The 16,392-nt window shown below is 50.1% G+C and overlaps 2 protein-coding genes and 4 non-coding genes across 9 annotated transcripts; all 6 read right to left on the bottom strand.

Annotated features, from left to right (window-relative positions):
• Window positions 1–438: 438 nt before the first annotated feature.
• Window positions 439–2,815, bottom strand: C10H18orf32 (chromosome 10 C18orf32 homolog). 3 transcript variants are annotated; one of them, XM_008261289.4, is made up of 3 exons: window positions 2,676–2,815; window positions 1,519–1,701; window positions 439–1,154 (listed from the first exon to the last, which is right to left on the bottom strand). In XM_008261289.4, the coding sequence occupies exons 2-3, from the start codon at window positions 1,675–1,677 to the stop codon at window positions 1,089–1,091; spliced, it is 225 nt and encodes a 74-aa protein (XP_008259511.1). In that variant the 5' UTR covers window positions 1,678–1,701; window positions 2,676–2,815; the 3' UTR covers window positions 439–1,088. The 3 variants fall into 3 exon arrangements, with proteins under 3 accessions (XP_008259511.1, XP_008259510.1, XP_008259512.1); XM_008261288.4 differs by having other exon boundaries at window positions 2,536–2,702; XM_008261290.4 differs by lacking the exon at window positions 2,676–2,815 and adding an exon at window positions 1,947–2,671.
• Window positions 2,816–3,918: 1,103 nt separating this feature from the next.
• Window positions 3,919–7,219, bottom strand: RPL17 (ribosomal protein L17). 2 transcript variants are annotated; one of them, XM_002713529.3, is made up of 7 exons: window positions 7,100–7,219; window positions 6,312–6,364; window positions 6,184–6,224; window positions 5,607–5,741; window positions 5,279–5,377; window positions 4,421–4,612; window positions 3,919–3,998 (listed from the first exon to the last, which is right to left on the bottom strand). In XM_002713529.3, the coding sequence occupies exons 2-7, from the start codon at window positions 6,349–6,351 to the stop codon at window positions 3,951–3,953; spliced, it is 555 nt and encodes a 184-aa protein (XP_002713575.1). In that variant the 5' UTR covers window positions 6,352–6,364; window positions 7,100–7,219; the 3' UTR covers window positions 3,919–3,950. The 2 variants fall into 2 exon arrangements, with proteins under 2 accessions (XP_002713575.1, XP_002713574.1); XM_002713528.3 differs by having other exon boundaries at window positions 6,790–7,125.
• On the bottom strand, window positions 4,311–4,374 carry LOC127492548 (small nucleolar RNA SNORD58). Its single transcript, XR_007922060.1, has one exon. It is a non-coding gene; the product is annotated as a small nucleolar RNA SNORD58 (small nucleolar RNA).
• Window positions 5,462–5,527, bottom strand: LOC127492547 (small nucleolar RNA SNORD58). Its single transcript, XR_007922059.1, has one exon. It is a non-coding gene; the product is annotated as a small nucleolar RNA SNORD58 (small nucleolar RNA).
• Window positions 6,058–6,125, bottom strand: LOC127492550 (small nucleolar RNA SNORD58). The gene has a single exon (XR_007922062.1). It is a non-coding gene; the product is annotated as a small nucleolar RNA SNORD58 (small nucleolar RNA).
• LOC127492549 (small nucleolar RNA SNORD58) lies at window positions 6,451–6,516 on the bottom strand. The gene has a single exon (XR_007922061.1). It is a non-coding gene; the product is annotated as a small nucleolar RNA SNORD58 (small nucleolar RNA).
• Window positions 7,220–16,392: the final 9,173 nt, after the last annotated feature.

Genomic DNA, 16,392 nt, shown 5'->3' with positions numbered 1-16,392 from the left:
CCAGCCAGGTGACTGTTGGAAACTACTCAATTCTGGAGTGTCTTGTATGTAAACATAGCTAACTGTTGGGGCTGGTGTTGTGGTGCAGTGAGTTAAACTGGAACTTCAGCACCAGCATCCCATATGGGTGCTGGTTCGAGCTGATCCAGCTCCCTGCTAACGCGCCTGGGAAAGCACCAGAAGACGGCCCAAGTGCTCGTGGCCCTGCACCCAAGTGAGAGACCCAGATGAAGCTCCTGGCTCTTGGCTCCAGCCTGGCCCAGCCCCAGCCATTGTGGCCTTTCGGGAAGTGAACCAGCAGAAGGAAGATCTCTCCATCTCTCCTTCTGCCTTTCAAAAAAAAAAAGCTGACTGCTATCCCATCACTATTAAGATGCTTTCAAATGAGGTGAAAATTTCCTTTTTGAATATTTAAAGAGACTTAAAAAGAACCGCAAGTTAAACAGAATATTTAATACATTTGTAGGAATAGAAGGAATGCAAGGACTGGAATTTTACAACATACATCAGATGCTTAAATAAAAGATGTTCCATTCATCAATCAGGTTTTCTCTATGTCCCTGTCTCTTCTGTCTTCCTCAGAGCATTACAGAGCAATCACTACTCTCATGGATAGACTGCTTCACTGCGTTGGAAAGTCATTCTTTCTTTCTTTCACAGCTTTATCCCCCGCACTGTTTCCCAGTAAAAATTTACTCTGCTCAGACTAGAGGCGCCCAAAGAAATGAGAGCACACATCGGTCATTCACATGAATGAACGCTAGAGAGGGTCAGGGCTGTTAAGGACTGACTTAGCAACATCTAAGTATCTGCTGGCACAAACCTTCTATTTATTCATATTATTAAAAGTGCAATAATAGGAATGGAAATCTACATTAATGAAAAAGGAACTCAGGAATGCGGTCATTAACTATAACTAAGTACATTTTAAGTATAAATACCACATATTCCCTGCTTGGTACAGGGGATACCTAAACCAGCCAGCCTGAGTTCTGGGCTCAGAGAAAAAGGTCAGAGACAGTCATGAAGAAGGTGCTTCATATTATCACGTCCATGTGCGAAACTGAGATCCCGTGGGGAAAGTCACTTCAGTCTTTCTTTTTATCAGGGATTTCCGTTGGTCCTTTCGTTGGTAATCCATTTGTGTCTGTGCCCTAAAATGAAAATACGGTTTAGGAATTACTACCACAACAAGATTATTAATTGTAAGAGACATTCTGTGTAAAAATGGACAACAAAGTTCGGAATGAAGAAAATTGTGCTTCTAGAAATGTGTGGGGCACTTCAAGTAGCACAGGTGAACAAGACCAAGGCATGGACACAAAGACAACAGAGCTGTCTAAGTAAACTCTTAAAAATGTTCATTTGCTTTGGCTGTAAGGCAAGGAACCAATGCATTCATCACAGGGTTGGTGGAATTTAACTACTTAAATTGAGAAAAATGAATGGAGCTTCTGGTTCCAAAAAAATGCGCCCTCCATTTACCCACCCTTATTCGAAGCGTCCGAGTGTCCTTACCTTACAGTCCACTCTCCCGTTATCACTGGATTCTTGCACAGCCTTTCTGGGCCATATGCGGCTAACAAAAGGGGAAATCAGCGGGTATATGTATGGCTCCAAGAATTTTTTGTAGATCCAGAGCAGAATGGGAATGACGATACAAGGAATGCACACCATTGTCCCAGCTTTGAGCTCTTAAATCTGTTGAGTTATGGGGAGACAAAAATTTAGTTCATCGTAGAAAAATGACTGAAGGGATGCACCTTAAGGTATGTGAAAAGTCTATTTCGACACTTGAAAACATACTATTCGCCCCAAGTAAGAGTTATTACACAAAAACACTATCGGCGAGTAAAGGAGTAGCAGGTGCTAGACGGGAACGTGCAGTGGGGGCGCCTGCTTCCACCCCTTTCCCATCACGGCTTCCCAGGTTGAAGAAGACGCACCTGCGCAGGTGCGAGCAGGTGACAGATGTTATCAATTCATTCAACCCTCCGGCAAAAACACGATGTTACCTCCTTCTACAAAGCCTTCAAAACCAACCAAACCTCTTCAAAGCAACCGGCGGGCGGTGCTGCGGGCCCCAGGCTCAGGTGGTGACTGGCGACCCCTCCATCACAGAGAGCCAGATGTGTGCTACGTAAGTTCACGCGTGACAGGCTGCAAGCCCTCAACCACCGCACGGACGCCTTTGCTAACAACTTTTTAGCTCTCTCCAAAACGAAGCTGCTTGTGTTTTCTCCCCGAACCCTCACAACGATCCTGTGAGAAGCTCTTTGACTTTACGTATACAGAAACCGTTAGAAAATTCCAGAAGGGGGCCAGAGAGACATTAATTACGCGCTGCAAGTCGACAAAGCGAGCGAAACGGCGTAGAGCCGTCGCCGAGCGCGGGCCCGCGGCTCCGCCATCCCTCCCGCGGGGCCAGGGCGAACGCCGGGCCGGTGGCAGGGGCCAAGGAGACCGACCGAGACGGACGGAAGGGAGGCGAGGCGAGGGGAGGTACCGCCGGGCCGGCGCTCGGGGCGAGCGTACCGTGAGGGCGCAGGCGGGCCGCACACCGACCGAGGGCTCCGCAGGCTGCGTGGCGGCCAGGCGAGCCTCCCAGAGTCGCAGGATCGCCGCGACACGACCCCGTCCCGGTCCCCGCCCGCGTGCCCCCCCACCCAGCTCACCGGCGGCCGCGAAGCCCGAGCGCCAACGTCCGCACTTCCGGAGGGAGGGACGAGCTGTTGCCGAGCCAATGGGCACCCCGAGAGGGCCGACAGAGCGCGCCTGCGCCAGCCTGGGTGCACAGGGCGACGGTGACGCCGCGGGTGGGCGGGCGCGGCGGCGCTGCGGGGCGCCCGGCGGAGCGGGCCGGGGAGAGGCCCTCCGCGACGCAGGAAGGTCAAAGCCTTCCACACACAGCGCGTGTGCGACAGGCCGTCGGCAGGTGCCGTCGCCGGCCAGTTGTTTGTTGCTAGTGTCTAAACTTCTAGGGCAGGGGCCTTCAGGTCCTCACACGTCACGTTCTTAAAAGTGACGACTAAGCCACGTCACTCAGTAGGGCGGCTATGGTGGGAAAGTCAGGTCGAGGAAGGCACGCTCCTTTAAGAGCGCTCCCTCGGGGTTTATTGGTTTCCATGGCTTAGCAACTCCTCTGGAACCTGTCCCCGCACGTCTCTACACGTCCTGTATGGAAAGCAGGCTACTGAGCCGGACTAGAACGTCTGTCCCCGTGCTCATTTGTGATGCCAGCAGCCGGCCTTGAGACAGCGTGACCGGAGGCCTTAATTCACTGTGGAACGTGAGGGGACGAGGGACTGGCCCCCTCCTGACGCCGTCTCTACCACCTTGCCCTGCAGAACGTCCTCTCCGCAGACATCACCAGTGGAAACCGGCCGCAGCACCCCAAGCCCTCGCCGCCTCCTGAACCCCGCTATCCCCACCCTCAAGTCCTCCTGACACCAAGCCCTCGCAGAACACCTGCAGCGGCAGAGCACCCCTACGGGACCCAGGGATGCCTGGCGGCTAGAACACTGTGGCATAACCCACGGCATGCTATGAAGGCCTGAGACACGGGTCAGGTCCCCATCTTAACCAAACACTGTTAATCTATTACCAGAAAACAGGCAAGTGATTGGAGAGTGACCACTAACAACCGCAGCCTTCCTTCTCAGGGTGAAGAAAACTTGCAACACATGCACTAAATACGGCACAAGGGCTTGCGTTGTACTTGGGTAAACTGAAAAGTGTGCTACATCCCAAAGTTGCTGACAAGACCCCCCATATTCAAGAGCCTCACAGCAGCATATGCACGGATCAACACTGAGTGGCAGGGGGCACACCAAAATCGGATTTGAGTTCTGATCCTAAGAGAACTCATTTGATGCGTTTATGAAGACATAAAAGGTTTACTAATAAAGACAACCAACGTTCTTTTAATTCGTATTTATTTTATACTGAGTTTATTCCCGAGCCATAAGCTTTTGCTTCTTTAGTTTCTTCTGGGATATCTGGGGAGAGAAAAAACAAAAGGACTGTTAAATTCTTGGAGGACTTAAAGTTTATGCTTAACAGAGGCGGCAGGAAGCCTGGCAGATAAGGACTAAGGCGGAGAAAGGATGGCGGGTATTTCCTTGATAAGCAGCATGCTCCATCCATTAGGTGTGGAGTATGGGGCGTGGCTTAGCCTGCCCTGTCTGAAGTGGCTGTGCCTCCATAGGCAAATCACGGGGGTCTGATGTACTTTACCAATCACAACCTTGCTGTTAGTCAAGCAAGTCAAGCAAGTATATTAAAAATGAATGATAAAACTGGCTGAACGGGTTGCTCAGAACAATTTCCTTTCACGGTTATTCCAAAGGTGTCCTAAGATAGCCATCACAGCAACCCCAAATCTGCCCTCAACTGGACAGAGAACCACTAAGTGGTTTACCTTTTTCTTTTGTGCCACCTCCTCTTCTGGCTTAGGAACTATCTGTTCCTTCTCAGTGAGGATCATCTCGATGTGGCACGGGGAGCTCATGTACGGGTTGATCCGGCCGTGGGCTCTGTAGGTCCGACGGCGCATCTTGGGGGCCTTGTTCACCTGGATGTGCTCAATGACCAAAGAATCTACATCCAAACCCTGGAAGAACAAAATTCCCTTTAACATCTCACACTGCAGCACTTGCCCTTGCCCTAAGGCCCTTGGTTTAGTGAGCTAACTTTTCAAAGGCAATGCATTCAAACTTTAGAATCATTTACACTGTTGTCTGCTTTCGCTTTTACAGGCCACAACTTTAAGCAGCCTCCCTAAAGGTGGTTCAACAGGAGCTGAGCACAAAGCAGAGGCACCTCTAAGCACTGACTTTACACAGAACTCCAGTTCTGATCTAGGCTTTCAAATGCAGAACAGTAAAGGATAAACCCTGGTGTTTTGTCCACCATCACTGTTTTAACTTCTGAAGTTTAACATTCCCTTCATTATAACTCTAACATACCACATTAACCACCATCAACCCGATCCTTTTGTTGACTTACTACCAAAAACCCACTTCACAATGAACTCCTAGTGAAATACCAGCAATATAAAAGACAGAAGGCAGAAGTGTTTCTTTTCCAAGTACCTCAATAAGGGAAATACTAGTAATTAAGTCTTAGGCATGGGCAGACTGAGTCTTTATGGCGTGCCAGAGGCAGGAGGTAGAGATTTTAGTAAATGAAAAGGCTGTTATTGAGAAAGATAATCAATCAAGATATCAGTGTCATTAGCACATATTTACAAGTTTAAGAATGCCAACAGCCTAGATACCTTCAGCTCAGCATTACTCTCTGCATTTTTAAGCATGTGCAGCAGAAACTCGGCACTTTTTTTGGGCCAACGACCCTGGGTCCAACCCCACTGCTTGGCCTGAAAGAAAATGAAAAGAGATAATCAGTGACTTCTTTAAATTAACACTGCAAACAAGATGAATGTATTTGCTACAACATCAGGGTTGCTCAGAACGTGTTTTATTTCACGGTTAATCCAAAGGTGTCCTAAGATTTGTCATCACAGCAACCAGAAACAGCACGATAAAGGCCCATCTTAGCCATTCCATCTCAGGTTTCCCTGCAGTTATGGAACTACGAATTCTTACCTGGGCACATCTACCAACTCCACCATTGTACCGACGGAATGGCACACACTGCTTCTTTAACGTGACGTCTTTCAGGTATTTGGTGGCTTTTCGGATATGCATACCCTTGATGGCCTGGGCAGTTTCTCGAGTGTTCTAAGTATGAACACAAATATTTGTCATTTATGTCAAATCATACTTAAGCAAGCAATCTGCATACTGTCAAAATGTCAACACGGACCAGCAGTTAAAAAACCACCCTTCTCCATTCTTGGGAGGTGAGGTAGTCCAATGTCAACCACCCTGTGGCTGAGGGGGAAGCAGCCCTAAACCCCTGCCTGCTATGAAACGTTCAGACCCGGTCATCTTGGACGTAATTCTAAGTCCCACCTCGAGCTGCAGACTGCTTTCCCACAAATCCTAAATAACGTTGCTCAGGATACCCGGATGATCAATACTCAAATCAAAGATGGCCGCTCAGAACTGATTGGTTATTTCACGGCTAACTCCAAAGGTGTCCTAAGAAAAGCATCACTGCAGCCACCTTGTAAGAACGGTGCAACGCACAAGCCTGATCAGAAGGCTCTGATTCACATACCTTAAAGTGAACCCGAAGATTCGAGCCTCTTGATTTGCATGCTAGAAAATAAGACGTTCTGGTTAATTTCGGGCATCTTGCGTGTACACCAGTCAGAAAATACAGACGCAGCTCCCGTTCGCACTTACATTTTGTGGGGTTTTCTGGGTCCAGTGAGTAGCGAACCATTTTCGCAGGTCACCTGCAAGGGCACAGTGGTAACCCCGTCAATCATCCACACTCCACAGCAGTGACACAGTGTAAGCGAATTACTAAATGCGCCCCACCGCTGCTCAGAGAATGGTTGGTTTCATGATTTATCCAAAGGTGTCCTAAGAAATGGCATCATCGCAGCGTTCTCTGTTCTCCTCTGCGCCTCCCACCGCTGGCTCACAGGGCCCTCACTAGCAGCATACACGACGTACGGCGTGTTCCAACCAACCCGGCCCTCGCGGGGGCACGGCAGAACTCAGTCCACATCCTCCCTCCCCCCCCTTTCCACCCAGCTCAGACTTCCTGGGGATGAACCACGCTGGGAGCCACCCCGTGCGCTTTGTCGAAACGAGCTAAGCCCTGACCCGACTTTAACTTCCCCACTCTCTCGCCGCGTTCTCGGCCACCACTCACCAAGGCGCCGGACCTCTGGAGCTGGAAGTCGGCACGGACTACAAGCCGCCCGTGCTGCCGCCTGCCGAGGGGCCCTGCCACCCCCCATTCCCACCCATAGCCCTCTGCAGGCAGCAGAGGCCGGCTGGTCCCGGAGCGCCAAGTCGGGCCCCCGCCTCATTCCTTTACACAGGGGAACACCGCCTCCAGCGTGCAATCGTAGCCCTGGGAGTTCTCCCCACGGATGCCTCGGCACCGGCGACCCCAAAGCCAGGATGGCGGCGATGGCCAGTGGATTGCGCGCTCAGAGAGCCACGACATAGTCACTCACCTAAGGCCGCTTACAGGAAGAGGAAGAGCAGTGGCTTCTGGGAGAATTCATGAGATCTCGTCCTCTCGCGAGATTTCCAGACGAAGAAACGAGATCTCAAGAGCGGTGGAAGGCTGAGAAGAAAGGGAGTGTGGGATATGTTTTAAGAAGGTCTGAAAACGAATGGCCGGCTTAGAGACCATCTCAAAATTCTCTCTTTTTTTTTAATCCGGAAAAAAGTTACAGGTTTTAACTATGAGTTAAAAACAGGTTCTAGGACAGGACATTTGTCATCACGATATGCAGGAGACATTTCATTTACTCAACAGTCGTTAGGTTTGTGTGATCGCGTGCCCCTAAAACTGGTTTGTAAATGGATAATGAAGGCGAAGAGATGGGATGTAGTTATGGTAACCGGGATATGTCCCCTAGTCAACCGTGTCGTCTGCAGTACGAAGAATGTGCTAATGGAAGGGTCTGGTTCTACGTCATTATTTCCCTTGCCGCGTCCAGGTCTTCAGGGCTGGGATGGGGTCTTTGCATTTCCTGCTGTCTTTGTCACCGCTGGTCAAGCCCTGGTCGCCCGCCCCGTCGCGGTGGCTGCACTTGGCTCACGCTCCACGCACGGGCGGGCTCCGGACGCAGCACCAGGTCCGCTGGGGCCCTGGACCGCAGCCCCAAGCCCCTCCCTGGGCCCCCGGAGCCGGACGCCGCGGCCCTGCCCTCAGAGCCCCAGCCCACAGCTCTCTCCGGGACAGACCCCGATGGTCACCACCGCTGCGCGTCTTTCCTGAGGCCGGTGGATTTGTGACACGCGTGGCCCGGAAGTGCAACTCTCAACCTGCGCCTCCAGGGTCTCCCTTAACGTTCTGGTGGAGACCAGAACGGAGCCGCTGGTGAGGCCGGACTCCGTGCCAGGCACTGTTTTCATCATCAACCCTTAGCGCAAGGGCTGGAAGATATTTCCATTTTGTGAATGAAATTGAGGCACAGAGAACTCAAGGGAGCCCCTGAGGTGGCACCGCAGGCATGCACCGACCTGGAGGCAAGGGCAGGTTTCGGGTCCTTGTGCCATCTAAGGATCAGCTGGAATGCGTCTTCCACGTTCCCGACACAACCACTCTTCTAAGATGGGCGCCGACTGCCGTCTTCCGGGTTCCACTACTGTACGTGTCGGGGCCTCCTGTTCCCAACACCTGGGGATGAATTAAGAGCCCTCCACACTCCGGCCATAGCCCTCATCCTTTCTTACTTCCTCTTTCTCCTTACCCTACATGTCCTTGCCGAATTCCCTCTGACTTTGGAGAGAGACTCTTACGGTTTAACAGTAGCTTGCCCCACGGTTGAATCTGTCTGACAGCACTGGGTTAGCCTGGATGGGGTTCAAGCCCTGTGGGATTCCTAACTTTCCCATGAACAATTCCTCTTTTGGAGCCTCGGCAATTTTCCTATCAAACCTAAGTGGGATTTTTTTTTAAGATTTATTTTTATTTATTTGAAAGACAGAGTTACAGAGAGAGAGAAGTCTTATATCTGCTGGTTCACTCCCAAAGTGGCCATAATGGCTGGAACTGGGTCTCCCATGTGGGTGCAGGGACCCAAGTCCATAGCAGAGAGCCGGATCGGAAGTGGAGCAGCCAGGGCTCGAACTGGTGGCCATATGGGATACCGGCACCTCACCAGCAGCTTCACCCGCTATATGCCACAGTGCCGACCCCCTAAGTGGAATCTTTAAATTGTATTTGATATGTATCTTAGGTTTTATTCTTTTTTTTTTTTTTTTTTTTTTTTTTTTTTTTTTTTTTTTGACAGGCAGAGTGGACAGTGAGAGAGAGAGACAGAGAGAGAAAGGTCTTCCTTTGCCGTTGGTTCACCCTCCAATGGCCGCCGCTGCAGCCGGCGCACCGCGCTGATCCTGGCAGGAGCCAGGAGCCAGGTGCTTTTCCTGGTCTCCCATGGGGTGCAGGGCCCAAGCACTTGGGCCATCCTCCACTGCACTCCCTGGCCATAGCAGAGAGCTGGCCTGGAAGAGGGGCAACCGGGACAGAATCCGGCGCCCCAACCGGGACTAGAACCCGGTGTGCCGGCGCCGCAAGGTGGAGGATTAGCCTATTGAGCCACGGCGCCGGCTCAGGTTTTATTCATTTTAATCTTACGTTTATTGCTTATGACATTTATTATATTAAGACAATAGTTACTACAAATAAGGTTAACCTTTAGCAATCTGTTCATTCATTTATTTCATGAATATTTATTGAGTACTCTTGTATATGTCAGTCATTGTGTTAAGTACTGAGCTTTGACAGGCGAGAGAGTCCCTAACCATGAGGAACCTACAGTCTTGTGGTTAAGGTGGGGGAAGAGGAATAGGGTACTAAGAGATAAACAGTGAGTGAGAAAGAGTGGGAAACTGTTGAAGTGGGGGTGAGAATTGAGGATCATGTTGGGGAGGGGGGAAGTTCTAATCTTAGGGCAGGAGAACTCTTTCTAAGGTGGTGCCATGGCAGCCGCAAGTGATCAGAAGGACGTAGGTGGCCACAGCAATAGGGGGCACATTTCCATGATGGGAGCTGCAAGTGTTTGGATTCCTTGTGGGGACAGGTGGGGAGAGGTAACAGGCAGAGGCAAACCTGATTTTGAAGAATCCAGTTTGTCAGCCAAGGAGTTTAAAATTCTTCCTAAGGTCATGAAGGACTTTTGAAAGTTTCAGCCCTTAGAGGATGGGAGGGCTGGTGGTGACTTGATGAGACTGGCTTCTGAAACCATTCCTCTGCCAGGAGGCATGCGGAATGCCACAGGCCAGGCCCAGGGCTGGGGGAAAGGCAGTGATGGCCTGAGCTGATAAGAGGAACTGGGCAGGGGTGGGGAAGGTGAGAGTGGATTAGCACACACCCTTGGGCCTGGTCCTGACACTGTTATGGGGTCTCAGAGGAGCAGCAGGAAATGAGAAATCCTGAGCCTTATCTGAGGAGTCACCATTCCGCTGGCTGTCCTGACAAAGACAGATGTCAGCGGCCCTGCAGGGGCCTGACAGTTTGTGCAAACAATGTCAACCAGCACAGCAGGACGCTGGCCGGCGGATTAGCCAGGCTGTGCACTAGGAAGGACGTCTTTGGGGATTTTCACTCAATTTCAATGTTCCGGCTGTGGACATCATCAGCCCCTGCCCTCCCCACCCCCTACTCAGGGGACTGGAGCCCTGTTTGCTCCAGGCCGAGGCCGCTGCCGTCTCCCCACTTGCTGCCTGGCCTGTCTTGCCCTGGTCTCCTACAGCAGCCATTATTTTCCTTCGCTAGGTTTTGCTAAAGGCCTAGCCCTGGCTGTTGCAGCTCTTTGGGGAGTGAGCCACTGGGTAGAAGATATCTCTCTGTCTCTGTCTCTTTTTCTCCCTCTACCTCTCCCTCTGTCTCTCTCCCTATGAAACAAACAATAAATCATAAACGAAAATAAATCCTTAGCTGTAACACTATCTTGTCTTTGGAGATGCCATCTTTGTAAATATCGTAACTTCTTGGCTTTCCTTTTGGGAGTCACAGAGGTTCCAATATGTTGAAAAATTGAAACATGGTCTTAAGATATATTCCCAAGGCTGGCGTTGTAGCACAGGGGGTTAAGCTACCTCTGTGACACCAGCATTCCTTATCAGAGTTCTGACTCTCCACTTTTTTTTTTTTTTTTTTTTGACAGGCAGAGTGGACAGTGAGAGAGAGAGACAGAGAGAAAGGTCTTCCTTTGCCGTTCCTTCACCCTCCAATGGCCGCCGCGGGCAGCGCGCTGCGGCCGGTGCACCGCGCTGATCTGATGGCAGGAGCCAGGAGCCAGGTGCTTTTCCTGGTCTCCCATGGGGTGCAGGGCCCAAGCACCTGGGCCATCCTCCACTGCACTCCCTGGCCACAGCAGAGAGCTGGCCTGGAAGAGGGCAACCGGGACAGAATCCGGTGCCCTGACCAGGACTAGAACCCGGTGTGCCGGCGCCGCAAGGCGGAGGATTAGCCTAGTGAGCCGCGGCGCCGGCCCTGACTCTCCACTTTTGACCCAGCTTCTTGCTAATGCACCTGGGAAGGCAGCTAATGACTACCCAAGTGCCTGAGCCCCTGACACCTATGAGGCGGACCCGGATGGAGTTTTGGCCTCCTGGCTTCAGGCTGGACCCGCAAGACCTGGATGTGTAGCCATTTGGGGAGTAAATCATCTGATGGAAGATTTCTGTGTGTGTGTGTGTGTGTGTGTGTGTGTCTCCCCCCCTCTCACTATGCCTTTCCAAAATGAAAAAAAAAAAAAAAAAAAAAAACAACTAAAAAAAAAAAAGACATATTCCCAAGACATCCCGGTTTGTGTGCAAACAAGACCCCTGATAAATAAATATAAAATCCCCGAGAGCACGAGTAGGGTTGACGTGTGCCGTGAAGCTGCACCCAAGCTGAGGCTCAGACGAAAGTGCTGAGCCTCCAACTCCAGCCGCATGACCAGGGTGAGGTTTCCCCGCTAGTTCCTGGATCGACTTGTAGGGCTAAATAAAGCTCTCTCGTCTCTCTTACGTCCTGTGCCTCCCTCTTACCTCCTTTAGGATATCTCTAGGGACCTTCCATGCCTAGCGTGGCCCAGATAACCTCCCGGTTTCCAGCCCCGTCCTTACTTCTGCTTTGCCCCTGCTTCGTGTAGCTCAGGAAGCAGCACCACCGTCTCCGCGTTCTAAAGTAACTCCCTCACCCTCACTGCTCCTGGGCTCAACCCGCGACCAGTCCTCTTGCCTCTGCTTCCTAACCCTGGCCTGAATTGTCATTTCTATTGTCACTACTATATGGCAATCCAAACAACCACCATCTTCCTACTGGACTTGCCGGTCATCTAGTCAACCTGTTTCCACTTAATTCCCCTGCACTCCATCCAGCCAGAGCCATTTAGTAATTTAAAAAATTTGAAATTATAAAAGCTTCATATGTATTTTGTAGGAAGTTAGGTAAAACGGGTAAGCAGACTAAGAAGAAAAATTTCTATGCTTCTACCAAAGGACTAACCTTTATTTTTTTTAAGTTTTTTTTTTTTTTAATTTATTTGAAAGAGTTACAGAGAGAGGTAGAGACAAAGAGGGGAGGTTCATTTCCCAAATGGCTGCAACAGCTGGAGCTGAGCCAATCCAAAGCCAAGATTTTCTTCCGGGTTTCCTACGTGGGTGCAGGAGCCCAAGCACTTGGGCCATCCTCTGCTGCTTTCCCAGGTGCATTAGCAGGGAGCTGGATCAGAAGTGGAGCAGTCAGTACTTGAACCGGCACCCACATGGGATGCTGGCAGTGCAGGCAGTGGCTTAACCCGCTATGCCACAGTGAGACTAGTGTGCTCTTGGGTATCAGTTTTCTTCTTAAATTTCTATCTCCTTTTCCAAAAAGGTAAGCTTCATGAACACACAGTCCTTGTCTGTCATTTTCCCCCAGTGCCTAGAAAATTCCTTATTCATAATATGTGTACAATAAATATGTGTTGAATTAATGATAGGCTCAAGGCTCAAGGGAGTGTTCCACAGGCAACAAGCCCTGATGCCCGGCTGGCTCGAGCTCACCCTAGAAGACTCACAACACTCACTGCCTTCCTCATGCTCACAGCTCCTCATGGGCAGACCCCCACCCTAACCCCACCCCCAGCCAGTCTTTGCTCATTTGCCGCTACCAGGAGTCCATTGACTGAGGTTTTTCCTTTGAACCATCTGGGGTAAATCTGATTTCCTGCCGGGATCCTGAACTATGGATACAGACAGTCCCTGGCCATGAAGCTGGCTCTGCTCCATGCTCATCCCCTTCTACTCATGGGTGTACCATCCACTTCCCCATCCTCCGCTTCAATGTATCCATCAGTGCCATTTCTCTGCAACATCGTAACGCCGATATACCAACATTTACTAAAGAGTTGTCTTACTTCACTCACCCAGAGTCAAATGCTCCTCTAAAAACTTGAAGAGGATTACAATACTGGGATCAATATTTCCTACGTAGAGTTGGCAATGCAACAAAATACAAGTTGTGCCTGGGTATCTGTCTTCATCCTCAACATTTCACCACTCACCAGCTATGTTAGAGTGGTCTCTTTCTGTCCCTTGTTTTGTGAAAAGCAAGCATTTCAGGAATGAACATGAATATTTATTGGATGCTTATTTCATATGAAGTATTCTCATTCGTCATACCAAATAGTTTTTAAATATTTATTTGAAAGGCAGAGTTATATAAAGAGAGGGAGAGACAAGGAGGGAGGAAGAGAGAAAAAGACATCTTCTGTCCACTGGTTCACTCCCCAAGTGGCTGCAATGGCCAGAGCTGGGCCAGGCAAAGCCAGGAGCCAGGAGCTTCTTCCAGATCTCCTACAGGGTGCAGAAGCCCAAGTACTTGGGCCTTCTTCCACTGCTTTTCCAGATGCATTAGCAGGGAGCTGGATCAGAAGTTGAGCAGCTGGGACTCAAACCGTTGTCCACATGGGATGCCAGCGCTTCACGTGGTGGCTTAACCTGCTACGCCACAGCACCCCCGGCCCCTCCAAATCATCTTTATCACCCAGTTGTTTAGTTACAAAAAAGTTTAACCCCACAAATAACAGAGCAGGAACCCCAGGCTTGCTGGCTGGAATCTTCGTGTTCTTGTGGAGAGGAAAAGATTCAATGCACTTCTCAGTGAATATTTCTGGGAGGTAGAGAGCAGTCCTGGAAAGGTTGGATCAATTCATGACAAAGCAGAAGAAATGAGAGTGAAACTAATATTCAGTGAGCGCCCACTTGTACGGGGAGGGTTACGTGTGTGCTTCCTCACACATACGCCCACAGCATTTGTAATGAAGATGGTGCTACCCAAGGCTCACAGCAGCTGGGCTTGAGACACAGGGACGTTTGGTGACTTCTCCCTGGACTGACAGCCAACAGGCGGTTGAGGACACGTTGAGAAGGGAGACAGCAGACTTGCCTCTGCTTGATCTCTTCCTCTCAAGCCTGCCTACGGTGGGGAAGAATTCAAGACAGGCAGACACTGGGGCTCTGGGGAAAATTTATCTTGCGTTTTGCCAGGAACTAGCCCAGAAAGAACCCCTAAAAGCCTTCACAAAAACTCTATTTGCAGGACACGCTCCTGTTGGGAGCTGACTGATCGACACAGCGGGCCACTAGATGGCACCAGTTCAGCGTGCGAGTGAAGCTTTTTGCCACCCTAGCGGGTTCTGTTTACCTTGAACGGTAAAATGGTTTTTGATCTATTGACCTATTGATCTAGTGCCTCGAAAGCGAGCTAACCTTTAAGCTTTTCAGTGGTGAGACTGAGTTGGGGGCGAGGAAGTGCTCTGAGAGTGATGAAGCTTTAATTCCAGGGAAACCTGCCGGGTAGGGGGATGAGACAGGACCCGACCTAAGACAGTAGACCCAGTAACACTGTGTCACTCTAGGGATCTGAGAGCTTTAGGCTGGAAGGGTGCCCGAAGTTCTTCTCACCCTGTCACCATGCAGACGAAGGAACTTTTCTCTATTGCTTCCTGGGCCAGTGACACCCCCCCCCCCCCACTTATCCAAGTGCTCTAATAAAATATGTTGGCCTTTGAAAGTAGCCATTTGGTGCAGTGTTTAAGATGCCATCTGAGATGGCCATGTCCTACGCCAGAGTTCCTGGGTTCAAGTGTCAGCTCTACTTCCAATTCCAGCTTCCTGCTAATGCACACCCTGGGAGGAAGCAGATGATGGCCCTAATACTTGTGTCCCTGACACACACTTGGGAGACCTGGATTGAGTTCTAGGTTCCAGGCTTCAGCTTGGCCCAGTCCTGGCAATTGTAGACATTTGGGGAATGAACCAGAGGATGATAGATCTCACTATCTCTACCTTTCAAATAAATTAAATAGATGAACAAAAATTAGAAAAAATTTATAAAAAACACAAATAACACAAACTTTGCAAAACAGTCAGCTGACTCAAAAAAACATAACAGAGCCAGTGTTGTAGTGTAGTGGGTTGAGCGGCTGCCTGCAACACTGGCATCCCATATGGATTCCACTTTCAATCCAGCTCCCTACTGATGCACCTGGGAAAGCAGTGGAGGATGGCCCAAGTATTTGGACCCCTGCACCCATGTGGGAGATCTGCTTTCCAAATAAATACATAAATCTATAAAAATGTTTTCAAAAATTCATTTTAAGAGAGAGAGAGAGAGGGGTCTTCCAACTGCTAGTTCATTCCCCAAATGGCTGCAACCATGTCTGGATCAGGCTGAAGCCAGGAGCCCCAGAGTTCCATCTGGGTCTCCCACACAGATGGCAGGGGTCCAAGCACTGGGCCTTCTTCCTTTGCCTTCCCAGGTGCATTAGCAGGGAGCTGGATCAGAAGCAGAGCAGTCAAGACTCCACTTGGTGATCAGTACCTGCTGCGCTACAATTCTGGCTGCCAATTCACTAAAATTTAATTAGTACCTACAGCGTGTGTGTGCCAACCACTAGGTGAGGAAGGGTCAAAGATGAAAAAGACATGGCCCCTTCCTCTAAGGAGCCCACAGATCTGAAGCTCAGAGCGAAGCAAGTGAAAGCCAGCAGGCACATGCAGGAGTACAGGTGCGTCAGGGCCAGGCTGAGTGGAGAAGAGGACACTGTTCCTTCTGGGCATGATGATGACAGTCGTCACTCAGGTGCTGAAGCTTGGACTATCAGACCCCTGACACAGCTTACCTAAATAGGGGCTCTGGAGTATGCTCTTCCCTCAGTCCTTTGCCAGCCACGCCAACTTGTTTGCTTACTTCATCAGAGCCAGCAAGGGATGGAAGCTTCCAGAAAGACCAATCTTAGTTCTTTTCTTTTTATGTTAAAAATTCATTTATTTATTTGTATTTATTTGAAAGACAGAGTCATACTTGCGGGGGAGTGAAGAGAGAGAGAGAGAGAATCTTCCATCTGCTGGTTTACTCCCAAATGGCCACAATGGTCAGGGCTGAGCCAGTCCAAAGCCAAGAGCCAGGAACTCCATCCGGGTCTCCCATGTGGGTGGCAGGGGCCCGAGTACTTGAGCCATTTTTGCTGTTTTCCTGGGCCATTAGCAGGGAGCTGGATCGAAAGTGGAGGAGCCAGGACTCAAATCGGCACCCATATGGGATGCTGAAGTCTCAGGAGGCAGCTTAAACCACTGTGCCACAACACCTGGTCCCCAGTCTGATTTCTTGGTAGCTTGTTATATTAGCATCTATATACGTCTTACCATCGCATCTTATGTAATATCATCATGGGAGTGATAGCCTGTCACCTTTGTGTACCATGCATTGGCAATAAGTCATTTGTCCAGCCTGTGGTATTGTGATTTATACTAAGAT

The sequence above is a fragment of the Oryctolagus cuniculus genome, chromosome 10 (genome assembly GCF_964237555.1).
Source record: "Oryctolagus cuniculus chromosome 10, mOryCun1.1, whole genome shotgun sequence".
Lineage (NCBI taxonomy): Eukaryota > Metazoa > Chordata > Mammalia > Lagomorpha > Leporidae > Oryctolagus > Oryctolagus cuniculus.
Note: the sequence above shows the minus strand (reverse complement) of the source record. Positions and strands in the feature narration are given on the sequence as shown.

Excerpts from the sequence above, each read along its gene's own strand:
- C10H18orf32 (XM_008261289.4), bottom strand. The coding sequence starts at position 1,677 with ATGGTGTGCATTCCTTGTATCGTCATTCCCATTCTGCTCTGGATCTAC. Across the intron at positions 1,155-1,518 it reads ACGGGAGAGTGGACTGTAAG|GGCACAGACACAAATGGATT; the intron begins GTAAGGACACTC and ends TTTTCATTTTAG.
- RPL17 (XM_002713529.3), bottom strand. The coding sequence starts at position 6,351 with ATGGTTCGCTACTCACTGGACCCAGAAAACCCCACAAAAT. Across the intron at positions 4,613-5,278 it reads AGAGTAATGCTGAGCTGAAG|GGTTTGGATGTAGATTCTTT; the intron begins GTATCTAGGCTG and ends TTGTTCTTCCAG. Across the intron at positions 3,999-4,420 it reads AGGTGGCACAAAAGAAAAAG|ATATCCCAGAAGAAACTAAA; the intron begins GTAAACCACTTA and ends TTCTCTCCCCAG.